Genomic DNA, 13,391 nt, shown 5'->3' on the forward strand with positions numbered 1-13,391 from the left:
AAATTGTTTTTTGATGGAGAAACACAGACACAGAGAAGATACATGAGTTTTCAAGATAACATAATCCAGAATAATTAATAGAACTGGCATGAAAATTGGGTCTGCTCAATCATGGTCTGTGTGCCTTTTTCTCTAAGCTCTGAACTGTACTTGGGCATGTGTGAGCATTAGTGTGCAGATGTGTGTATGTGTTTGTGTATCTGTGGTTGGGGAGCATGAGTGTGTGTTTCTCTGAGGACAAGGGGGAAAGACAAAAGACTGAAGAGAAGAGCTAGGAGGAGAGTTATCCAATTCAGAATATGCCTTGGGCAAGATCTCTCTGAGTCTCAATTTCTTTAACTATAAAAATTCACAGAATAATTGCAAAAGTCAAATGAGATACATATTTGAAAGCACTTTATGTTTCTGTATATAAGCATGATTGTCATTATTAACATTACTTAAAATGCAATTAAGATTATAAAGCAGTTCTACTGGGTAAAACAACTCACATTTTCTTCATTTTATTGACACTATTTCTTACCATATGTCCAGTTCAGAGGAATATTCAGTGGCTCCCAGCAAGGCATCAGGAGGGCGGTACCAGAGGGTCACAACTTCTGAAGAGTATGTCTGGCTGGGAATAGACTTTGCCCGAGCAAGACCTGGCCAAAGAGGAAAAGCACAGAACTCACTGTTCTAGGACTTCCTGGAGAGCCAGCAAGAGATGCATGCTACCAGGAGTTAATAACTGGCAGAGTAAGCAACATTAAAAAAAATAATACACAAAATCTGGGTGCTTTTAATAGTTACTCAGTTATCTTGACCCTTGCGTACATCTTCATCAAGTGAATTTCTGAAATTTTGGCCTACTTGCAGCTAGATGTGGCCTTCCTGGCAGCTAAGTATAGGGAGGTGACTAAATTCTTGCCTATATGATATAAACAGAAGTGATGTGTGAACTTCCAGACCATGCCCTTTTGGAGGAATTAAACACACCTTCTTCCCTTTTCTTCTTCCTCTAGGCTATAATGAGAATGAGGTGGCAGCCATCTTTAAATATGTAGTTGGGGCAATACCTTAAGGATGGTGGGGCCACATGACAGAAGGAACATGGGTCAAGACACCATGGAGCCACCATACAAGCTCTGACTACTTAGGTCAGACTGTTATGTGAGAGAAAGTTAAGCTTCTAGCATGTTTACACCTCTGTAATTTGGGGTCTCTGTAACAGCAACAGAACTCAGTTCACAACTAATAAGGTTGCCCTCCATTTTGTAGTCCAGGAATCCCCAGTTTAGTACATACAAGGTGGGGACTGCTAATCCAAACTAATTAATTTGGTAAGGCCTTGAACACATCACTCTCAAGTTCTCTGGAATATAAGAGTACTTTTGTTGGTCAGCTACTTATCTCACAGAATCACATGATGTGCAGCTGGGAAAAAAACCTCAGTAGATGAGTTCTCTGTTGTGGGAATTCATAAATGAGTATCTGCCAAATGCTTATATGCTCAGATGAAAACTAATATGTCAGAATTAAGTACTATAGCTATAGTGCAACCATCTGATATCCGCCAAACAGAGAAGAGTGGTTCCTCAGCTCTAGTTTTTTTAACAAATATTTATGAAGCACCTACTGTGGTGTCAGGCCTTAGGGATATGATGATGAGCAAAATGGACTCAGGTTGTCTTCATGATGCTTACAGTCTAGCAGAGTAGACAAAATCATTACACAAATATATGTGTATATATTGTTATAAACTGTGATAAGTACTAAAATGGAACCCCAGGTACTAAAATGGAACTAAAATGATACCCCAGGGAAATCTGTTGTCACCTTGATAGGAATAAAAACCTCAGGTACTCATGCAACACAGCTCTATAGATAGGTGACCAGAACAAGTGCCCTGAAGCCTCTACTGCGACAGGAGTCCATCCTATAATCTGGGGTTTACCTCTTTATCCTGTCATCATGGGATAACCTTGATCTATTCTGAATTTTTATATCCATTCAGATGTAGGAAAACGTACTAGGTACAGTTCTCTCTACAAATGTCTCCCTATAAAAAATGGCAATGGGGCAGTAGAGGTACCCAAGTTTTAGGATCTGATTAGACTGGGACTTGATGGAATCCTAAGAAGCTACCAAGCTTGCCCTGTTTCTTGCCTCACACTTCCTATATGGTAGTTTGACATCCTCACAAAGCACCACGTTCCATGGGCCTCCGATTTTCAAAGGCCAGGCCTAGTCAATGCTTTAAACACATGCACACAAAAGCATCATTGTTCATAGCCCAGAAAGACACTTGAGGGGAGACTTACCAAAATCAGCCAGTTTGAGCTCTCCCAGGTGACTGATGAGTAAGTTCTGAGGTTTCAGGTCCCTGTGAAGAACGTGTTGGTGGTGGATGTATGCCAGGCCCCGCAAAAGTTGAAACATGAAAAGCTGGAAGGAATGAACACCTTATCTAAGGAGATTTGAGCCACTATGTGTTGATTTCTCCTCTAAATCAAAAACAGTCATCTGAAAGAATATAGTAAAAGTGTTTCTTGAGAGGAAAAAAAAAAAGATTTTACATTCAGAAAGGGGAAAAAAAAGACAAGGAAAGTCAAATAAGTAGACCATGTCCTAAACAAAGGGATTCTGCCTTTTCCTGACATCTCATTTCTTTGATACTGGAGGAATTACCCTTCCTTAAAAATCTAAAGGGAAACTTTGAAGTTTCCTTCGGAACTAGTTATTGATTTAGATGTGAAAGATTTAATTTTTTTTCCCACCGATGAACTTGGCATATAAGATCAAAGTTGACCTGGAAATGATATTCTAAGGTTTACAACTGCTTAAGTTTTCCAGGCTCTCTGATATGAAGCCCTTTTAAAAACATAACACAAGGAGACCAGACTAGGAAATATATCTTTAGATGGAATTAGGAAATAAAGGAACCATTACCTTTTAAACCTATTTTTAAGTCTGAAGTTCAAAGCTGAAAACAAGCTATATTGCAGCCATTTGACTAAAAGGAAGAAAGAGCAAAAACAGGGAAAAAACAAAAACAAAAAAACAATAGACCAAAAAAGAAAAGAAAAGAAAGAGATTAAGGAATAAATAGTTAAAGAAATAAGAGGGAAAAATACATTCTGGGCCCAAATTTTTAAATGTTGCATGTGGTTATAAGGCATAGAAACCAAAGACATTATTAGGTTCCCACCAATGTAGACGCTTAAGGAAAAACAGAATGCTTAGGATTCCAATGTCTTTTGCTCTTTTCCAGTGCCACTGGCAATTGAGAATCGAAACACCAACATTAGTGTTTACAAAGACCTATGCCAACCGAGGACATGTTCTGGCAGTTTAGAAAAGAAAAGCCCAGCCCCAGCATTCCTGGAGACAGAGGCACAATAGCAGATGCAGAGCTGTGCAGGTAAATCCATCACACTTTTTGCATCACATCCTGGAAACTGGGAACTTCAGAGATGCTGGCACGTTTACTGGCCTAGCAATGACTAGGAGACATTGGAGGCAAGCAGAGGGGTAGCTCGATCTGACCAAAGAGGCCTGGGGGGTTTGCCCACCATGGCACTGCTGTGTCTGTGTAGTTTTATGCAGGTCCTACATCAGGCTCATGAGCCATTTAAGAATGTTAAAAATTTCCTGACACTCCTATGTTCACTGGTTCTATGAGTTTTCCTAGTGCTTTTCAATGTGAAAATACTGAGGAAAGTGGGAGCAACAGACAATTGGGGGAGAGAGACAGAAGGGAGGAAGGGGAAAACAACATTTATTGTACGCCTAGCACCTTTCATAATCCTCAAAGTAATCCATGAGGGAGATAACGCTTGTCCTTGATTTACAGATAAGAAAAATAGGGCTCAAAGATACTTTAAAAACATGTCTAGAAACTGTCAGGGCCAAAACTCAAACTCAGACCAGCCTAACTCCACTACACCATTCTGAGAAACTGGCGAAAAGAAAATTAAAACTTGACAGGGAAAGGAAGAGGGAGCTGGCTGAGTCAGAGACAGAATTTCTTAGTGGGCCAGCCTGAAACGCCTTTCATGTTGGAGTACAGACTGCTCTCACTAATTAGTCACACCCGCCCTCACCTTCTTGCTCTTCAATCCCTTTCCTCCCGGGCTCCACATGAATGTCCACAAGCATTTGTAAATGGTAAAGCGCTGCAGTATTTATGTATGGTATTTTATTTTATTTATTTTTATTTTTTTAACATTTTATTTATTTTTGAGAGAGAGAGAGAGAGTGTGTGTGAGCCGAGAAGGGGCAGAGAGAGAGGGAGACACAGAATCCGAAGCAGGCTCCAGGCTCCAAGCTGCCAGCACAGAGCCTGACATGGGGTTCCAACTTATGAACTGTGAGATCATGACCTGAGCCGAAGTCAGGCGCCCAACTGACTGAGCCACTCAGGCGCCCCACACATATGGTATTTTAGAGCCACACTTCTCAAAACTGCAGTCTGCCCTGACTAACCTCACCAACTCACTCACTCTTGAATCCTTTGCAACCTGGATTCTTCCTTCACACCACCAAAGCACCATTAACAGAACTCAATCCCTTGGTGTTTTCTCAGTCAACACCAAGCCAGATCTCGGGTGATTCTTTCCAGAGAGACTTCCCATACCCCAGGGGTTCGTCCTGTTTCCAACACAGTGAGGCTCTTGGGGACAAGATAATTTCATTGGGCTTGTGCCACCTGGGCCAGAGTGAGCATTTTCACTGCTGCCCTGGCTATGGAGAACTCATCCCTACTCCCACTTGTTTTGATGGGAAAACTTTTTCCTTTGTGCTTCCACATACCCCTAATAAACCCCTCTATTTATTAGTGTATCCCTCACAAATCCACAAAATAGTCAAGTATGGTTTTCAAATGTATTCCTGGTATTAGTGACACTCTCAACCATGCCTTCCCTGAAATTGTCTTTTCCTTTGATTTCCATGAGAGTGTATTTTTCTGGATCCTCTACATTCCTAAAAGCTTCTTTTCTTTTGTCTCTTGCTGCCCTGTTCCTCTTTCAACCCCTAAAGGCAAAAGTTCTATAATCAGTTCTTTTATCTTTGTGTATTTGCTCTTTGGGTTATCTACTCTCTTGTCTTTACAAACTACATGTTCCAATTGCCCTCAAGTCTACATCTCCAGCGTCTATCTTCCTCTTGGGCACCAATCTCCCCTCCAATTGTTTGCTGCTCATTTTCCTTTGGATTTCTACCTCAACTAGAAGCTCACTATGTCTAAAACAGGAATTCTCCTCCTTCTCCTCTTCAATCAACTTCTATTTCTGTTAATAGAGCTATAATTCTTCTGGTCAATCAAGGAGATTATGTTAGAAACCCAGAGGCTAAGGCCTTTACCCTAGACTTCCTGAATCAGATGCCCAGGTCATTCATCTGCTCATTGAAGTTTGAGAAGCACTGGGCCAGCCCACATCAATGAACTCCTAATGAAATCCCCTACTCTTTAATCCATCCCACAGACCACAGTTACATAAATTTCCTTCTGATCATGTTATTCTCTCTCAATGCAAACCCCTTGAATGACTCTACTGTCTAAGAAATATAGTCCACATCTTAGAAAATAAGGTTCTCAACCACCTACCGAATCTATTTTTCCAGACTTACATATCCTCATTTTACTAATATGTTCTCTATTTCGGGCCAATAGGACCAGAGATGCAGTACTCTGGAAAAGAATCTTAACCAAGAATCATTTTTAGCAATGGCAAAAACTGGTTCTATAACTTCAGGCAAAATATTTGTCTTATCAAACCTTGGATTCCAATTCTGCAAATTAAGAAAGTTAGAGCAGCCCAGAGTTTTTAAGGCTTTTTTTTCCTGCTGCAACTTACCATAAGAAATACATGTGTATCCAGTACTTGCATTCATATATAGATATAAGCGCGGTTTCAAGGGGCACAAAAGTTGCACAAAATAATACGTATTCTTACTAGGTGTAACATACCCTAATATTTTCTATTCTTTTCTCATCTATTCTATTTCATTTTTTAAAATGCTGGTTGCTGATTGCCAAATTGATTTCATAACCCGCTAATGGGTCAAAACACAAAGACTGAAAAGTAATGTAGTTCATTTAACCCTAACAGTCCATGGCTCTGGGATCCTCTTTCCTGAACACATCCTCTACTTCTCTGTTCTGTATCTTTGCTGAAAACATTCCTTCCGTCTGTGACATCTTCCCCTATTACAGACTCTTGAAATGCAATGTATCTTTTAATGTCTGCCTTAATAAAAGCTCTTAAAATGAGAAGATATCTTTTATTTTTTTTGTACATCTACATGAGGCCTTATTTCTCACTCGGTATTATTCACAAATGTCCTGTAACAGTATTGGTGCATATTTCTTATCTCTTGTTTTTGGTTGTAAGGCCCCTGAGGGCAGGACTCATGTCTTCTTCATGGCTTCTTATCCTTCTAATCATTTAGCACAGTGCCTGGTATGAGAGTCACTCAAGCCTGAAAATATTCTATCTTTCTCACAGTTATTCTTTCTCTAAGCCTTCCTCTATCTAATCAACATCTCTAGTTCCTTGGCTCTTCTGTTCTGTCCCTAGCTATCAGCAACCTGCCTATCTTCACTTCCTTCCCTCAGATTAGGCTCCTTTTAGAAGTCTCTGACCATCACTGTAACCTCTCTCTTGACAGTCTCCTCAACTCTCTTGCCCAACTGTCTTTTTCTTTCATATGTCTGGCAAAACCCCAACTCTGAATCACTCTAACAGTCTACTTTTTATATTCCTCTATTTGAATTGCTAAGCGCTGCCATTAAAAAGGAAATCCCATGATCATGAAGATAATTTAATGGTTTTCATTCTCACCGGCTATCTTAAAATGTTTTCACTCTCCTCAACCCCTTGTCCTCAAATCTTCTTTTCCCCTTTGCTTGTAGGACTGGATGGGTCCCCTTACTATGAATTCTCATAGCGTTTCTAGTTAACATGGCCATCGCCCTTATCACTTTGCTTCTTATTGCCTATTTAAGTCCATATATCTTACTGGGCTTTAAGCTTATTGAAAGTAAGAAACACAACTTATTCATTATTGGAACCTCAAAACTTAATATAATATGAAGTACTCAATCATTCTTGAATGAATGAAGGAAAGAAGGAATATAAATATTAGTTAAATGAATGAATATGAACACATCATATACAAATTTCATATATGTTATATCAAGGACCAATTAATTAATTAATTAATGCCAATAAAAACCTTAGGGCATGAAAAGTATGAAATAAAAATGGTTTCTAAAATTCATAACAGACATAGAATTACAGCTAGTTGAGAGTTTATTATTATTTCTATTCCAATGACTAGAAAATGGAATTTGGTCCCATTTATAATAGGATCTGATATAAGAGGCAAACAGATAACTAAATTAGACCTAACAAAGGTAATTTGTTTGCTGATTCTATTGGGAAAATATAAGTACAACACTATCACAGACCACAGTAGTCTGCCACGAATAAGGTATTTATTTTATAATGTCTTAGCTTCACTTCTTTCCTTTTAATGCAATTCTTTTTCATTGGTGTATATTTTTAAAGACACATTTGCATGATGGCAATGACTAACAAGGTTAAGCTGCCTGGAAAATGGCTAGACATTGCTCTATATCTTGAGGGGCAACTCTTGAAAAAAACTTTTCTCTAGAATATCAATGATAGGCATCTTCTTACTTAGTATCACGAGACTTTGCTTTGTGATGACAGTCTGTTTCAAAATTCTTCTCCTGAATCCTGACCCTCAAAGTACTCACCCTGACATTGTGAGGATGAAGCCCTCCTGGGTGCTGAGACATGTACTGGGCCAGGTCTGTGTGCTACACAAAATGGTGGAGAGAGTAACATTAGTGGAGCTTGAACAGTATCCTAAAGTAGACCATAGATTGGCGGTCAGAGGTATTATAAAGTTCAGAATTTTTGAGACTAAAGTACAAAAGATACATAACCAGGTTTCCTGAGACCTCACTATTAAGGTCAAACACAGGGTGTCTTTCTAAATGGCTTCTTACAAGGAAGCTTGTTTCTCATCACAAAAAGATGCTCATTTTAAATGACTGCCACTGAAGGCAGTGGAGCGGGCATTTCTCACTCTCCTTGGAGGCAAGTCAAGTATACATGCCCTATGATTTATTTCAGCTAATATCTGAATGTTTTTCCTTTCAAAAATATGAAAATGAGTTATTTTTAGTAAACTTGTATACAATTTTTAAAGACCTTGTGATTCATGTCTTTATTGTCAATGAAAAAATGTTGGATTCTGCTCAGATGGTAATTAAAAATAGATAAAAAATAAGTACAAAAGTTTTATTGAGGAGGCAAGCTCAAAGTGCTTATTTTTTATTGTTGGTAAGGGGGGGAAAGACAACAAATACAGTGGGTAAAGAAGCAGGACTAAAGGAGGAGTGTAAGAACAATAAGCTCTGGCAATCATAATAATGAAAATTTCCATGACACTTTCCACATTGTAATGAAAGTTTTATCATGCCATAAAATATTAACAGATTCATTGTACAAGCACCAAGCTTTTCCCTCATGCTTTATAGAATGCTGGGGCAACTCACCATGTATTCAAAAACAAATGTCAGTGTCTCTTTGGTATGGATTATGTCGTGCAGGAGCACAATATTGGCATGTTTCAAACCCTTCAGGAGAGAAGCTAGAAAAAATTAAACAAAATATTAATTCAATCATTGATAATGAAAGTACTGCTTTAAAGATGTCAAGCAGTATTTATTTTTTAAACATTTCAAATCAATCATTCTGATTTTTTTATTGCTGGGAAAAAATTCTCATGAAATAATATTAAAAATTACAAAGGACCTTCATCATTTGTCAAATGGCAAGCCACTGCATTTACATAACTTATTTTTCTTACAGGCTAGAGCAGTTGCAAAAAACTATGTTTCCATTTATCTAATCAATTTCATCAAAGCACTCAGAGCACTTTGCAAATGCTTCCCTCTGGGAAACTTATCTCTGCTTCAGAGTTACAGGAGAGGAGGCCTGGAGAGATAAAGGCCATTGGAGGAGCAGGAAATGGAGTATTCTGCCTTCTAGAGTAGGACTTTGCAACATGTGACCATTCTCCAAAATTCAAAGTGTCACAGAGGGTCAGCAGAGCCCGTGGATGTGATTAGTGGAAGGCAGGGATAAGGGTATGGGATGAACATAATAGAGTGGAGAGGATTTCTTAAAGGCAGAATTGCCAACCTCTGTGGAAAGGAGAAAATGCAAACTTGAAAAGAGGACAGAGCCAATCTTGGGGAGCCCAGGGGAGTGGGAGTGGTGAAGTTTGAGGACTGTCTCTTGCATCTTTAATAACAAATTATTATTAGGTCACTAAAGGCAATCATTTTTTTTTTTTAATTTTTATTTATTTTTGAGACAGAGAGAGATGAAGCATGAACGGGGGAGGGTCAGAGAGAGGGAGACACAGAATCTGAAACAGGCTCCAGGCTCAGAGCTGTCAGCACAGAGCCCGACGCGGGGCACGGACCACGAGATCATGACCTGAGCCGACGTCGGCTGCTTAACCGACTGAGCCACCCAGGCGCCCCACTAAAGGCAATCTTAAAAGGGAGAAGTCAGCACAAAAGGCCAGTGAGTGGCTGGGAAGGAGTCTGAAAAGCTCTCTTTGGGAGCTTCAGGGATATGAACCCCCCCGAGCTTCACAAGGGTGGAGACCAGAAAAGGCATGATAGGGAGATGAGTCTCAGTTCAGGACATCCCTGCATGAATAAATAGTGTCCTTAAGACTTACAGGAAAGGAAAAGTGAAGTATAAAAATTCAAATCAATGTTCTGCAGGGTATGCTTGTATGTCATGAATCTCCTTCACCAACTCTTCCCCAGAATTCCATAAGATTAAAACCAAACCCAAACACTACCTTCAAATTTTGGAACAAATTACTCCTCTCAGGAATCTTTCCTGTTGTAATGATCCTCTGCTATTTTGCCCTTCTGATAGCCATTTTCTTTTCTAGTGGGAATACCTCCACTTTCCTCTGGGGAAAAATCCCTTTGCCCACTCAGTCCATGCTTTTCTGGTGGTGGCTTTTCCGGTGGTGACTTTTCCGGTGGCTTTTCCATGCTGACCCCATGGCTACCCATGACTGGGCGTGTCCCCCAGGCCTGACCAGAGGACAGTACCCTCTAGCCACAGTGATTGCTTCAGAGACAGGCACAAAACCCTACTTTGCTGGTGCCATCCAGAAAGAAGTGCTTTCTTTTCCACTGTGAGAAGAAGGCTGAGCTTGTAGGATTTCACCAGGAGCTTCTCTGGCCAGATTACCAACACCTGGTGAGAGCATGTCTGGGAATAAAACTAAGGCAGAGAAAAACAGCGTTGGGGATGGAGAGGCATGGATTCCTGGTGATGTCATCTACACCCTGCTAGCGCATAGTTATCAGAACTATTAGCTGGTGACTTTCCTTCTTAACATCAGTTTGAGCTGGGAACCTTTAATCACCAAAGGAGCCCTATTATATCTGCTAATCTTACTTTGCTCTAATGACTAATACTCTAACTTTATTTTTTGCCCCCCGAGTCTTTATGAGCTAAATTTATTATTTCATTTTTACAAACACATTGCTTTGTAAATGTAGTAAACAGTTTCACAGGCATTTGTTTGATGTCCCTACCCCCACCCAGCCTGAAGGCTACATGGGAATGGAGGGAGTGACTTTTCCTCTCTTTTGGATGCAGCTGCACCACCTAGTACAACACTCAGCCAAGAGTAAGCACTTAATTTGTCAGATATATTTATTGAATGTCTTAACAGGGAACTGACTGTGGAGCCAGAGGCCTTAATGTGAATCCTGGCCTCATCACTTTTATCTGAGTGAGCTCAGGAGAGTATCACACTCTTTATGAAAAAAAGATAATGCCTTTTCTGACTTGACTTCACAGGGTTGACATGAGGATGGAATCAGATGTTATGTGTGGAACCCTTGGAAAATATAAACCATCACATGGTTGCAAATTAGAATTAATATCCCAGCCATCAGTTTCTTCTGCCCTCCCTTTTACCTTGAATTCCACTAAACTCCCACTCCAAGATTAGTATCCTTAACTTTTGTTTATGTTCTATTTCTGCTAGAGTTTTCAGCACCTTCTATATTTATAACAGTGACTTCTTACCATCAATTGAGAATGCTGTATTTTGTGTAATTTTTATTTATGAATTATGTTAATTTTCTCTTCCTGCACACACATGTATACACACACATGCATTACAAAGCATGAACCAAAACTAGATTTTAAGGGAAATGGGTAAAGCTGAAATTGTTAAGATATTTTAATTTTATTTTTAATACAATTTTATTCTTACTTAAATTTGATCTTGCTAAAACTTGTGATGCTTATTTTTAAAATCATGGTGGTGATGGGGTGCCTGGGTGGCTCAGTCAGTTAAGCGTCTGACTTCGGCTCAGGTCATGATCTCACAGCTTGTGGGTTCGAGTCTCAAGTGAGGCTCTGTGCTGACAGCTCAGAGCCTGGAACCTGCTTCGGATTCTGTGTCTCCCTCTCTCTCTCTGCCCCTCCCCCACTCACACTCTGTCTCTCTCTCTCTCTCTCTCAAAAAGTAAATAAACATTAAAAAATTTTTTTAAATAAAAAAATAAAATCATGGTGGTGTGTTTTCTTAATCATGATGGCTTAATACTATCAAGGAACAGTATCTACTTAGGATGAGGCTCACTGCTAACAATGGTGTGGTTATAAAATCTTTATTTTATATAGTTTTCTTGATAATTTCTGCTTTATAAGAGTAGGAAAAGTGTCAGTTTGACCACTTCTCTGTTGTTCACTTATATTTATATTATTAGTCTTATCTTCAATTCACAATTTCTTTGCAGAAATACTTTTAAACTCCTCTCAACTCTTTTTCTCATACCCTGATCCAATTCAGCAAATCTGTTGGCTATACCTTCATAACATGTCCAGAATCCCTCCCTTCTTGCCATCGCCTCTGCTATCATCCCAGGCCAAGCTATCATCATATCTTGGCTGAATTAGTGCAAACACCTTCTAGCTAGTCTCTTGCTGCATCCTCTCTCCCTTCCTGTAGTCTGTCATGCACAGAACAGCCAGCTACTGTGATCCTTCTTAGATTGAAGTCAAGGCATGTCTCTGCTCCAGTGGTCTCTCATCTCACTCAGAATAAGATACAAAAGACTTACAATGGCCTGTCCAGCCATTACCTCCTTGCCCTCATATTCCTATTCTTGCTCACTTGGCTCTAACACATTTGCCTCCTAACTGTTCCTTGGACACTTCCAAACACATTTCCTCCCTGGGTCTTACAATTTTCCTTGTCTCTGCCTATAATCCTCTTATCCCATTGCCTGTGCATTTCTTCCCTTGCTTCCTTCAGGTCTCCACTCAAACCATACACACAAAGTCTAGGCTTCCATGACCCTTCTCCATGAAATAGCAGCCTCCCCACCCCAGACCTACCCTAGTGATCCTCTGTCCCTTTGCCCTGCTTTTTTTCTTCTCCACAGCACCTACTGCTTATTAAACCAAACATACTACTATTTTCTTTCTTTCTTTCTTTCTTTCTTTCTTTCTTTCTTTCTTCCTTCCTTCCTTTCCTTTCTTTCTTTCTGTGGGGGAGAGGGGGAGAGAGAGAGAGAGAGAGAGAGAGAGAGAGAGAGAGAGAGAAAGAGAAGCCCAAGCAGGCTCCATGCTTAGCAAGAAGCCCAACTCGGGGCTCCATCCCATGATCCTGGTATCATGACCTTAGCTAAAATCAAGAGTGGGATGCTCAGTTGACTGAGTCACCCAGGTGCCCCTCTATTTTTATTTTCTATTCACCCTTAAGAATGTATTTTTATTTTCTATTCACCCTGTAAGAATGTCCCCATTGAAAGTAGGGACTTCTGTCTTTTATGCTTATTGCTATATCTCTAGTGTCTAGAACAATCTTTGGTCTATTACAAACATCAAATCAATATTTACTATTGAATTAGTGTCACTAATTACCTAATGTCATTTCTATATCTATAATTGGTTGGCATAGGGTGTTTCTGTGAAATGCTCTCATTCCTTGTTTCTCTTCATTGTCTTCCTCATTAGATTATAAATGTTTGAGTGTTATTGCCATGTCTACTACAGCTTTTTTAACACCCCCGAACTACTGAAATACTTCTTTGGAAACTGTGGCTTTTGGTGAGTAATAATAGGCAATTTACGTGACACAGTAGATGATGTTTAAAGAATTTATCTCATGGTATTGTTTGGCCCATCTACCAAAGGGATCTAAAATGCTTACAGCTTCAGATGTGTGGGTCTCAAACCCAAGAAGAAAAGGTCTTTCTTCTAACTCCAAGCCTGCCTCATAAACTTCAGAGCAGGATATGGTGTGTTGTGCAG

The 13,391-nt window shown here is 39.7% G+C and overlaps 1 protein-coding gene across 2 annotated transcripts in view; it reads right to left on the reverse strand.

Annotated features, from left to right (window-relative positions):
* CDK15 (cyclin dependent kinase 15) overlaps nt 1-13,391 on the reverse strand; it is a 78,762-nt gene that overhangs the window by 51,060 nt on the left and 14,311 nt on the right. For both annotated transcript variants that reach the window (XM_049615171.1, XM_049615170.1), the window contains exons 5-8: nt 8,576-8,670; nt 7,769-7,831; nt 2,304-2,427; nt 524-644 (exon numbers count right to left, since the gene is read on the reverse strand). In XM_049615171.1, the coding sequence (XP_049471128.1) occupies nt 524-644; nt 2,304-2,427; nt 7,769-7,831; nt 8,576-8,670 (403 nt within the window). The remainder of the gene's footprint in view (nt 1-523; nt 645-2,303; nt 2,428-7,768; nt 7,832-8,575; nt 8,671-13,391) is intronic.

This window comes from Panthera uncia (assembly GCF_023721935.1).
Source record: "Panthera uncia isolate 11264 chromosome C1 unlocalized genomic scaffold, Puncia_PCG_1.0 HiC_scaffold_3, whole genome shotgun sequence".
In the NCBI taxonomy this organism is placed as follows: Eukaryota; Metazoa; Chordata; class Mammalia; order Carnivora; family Felidae; genus Panthera; species Panthera uncia.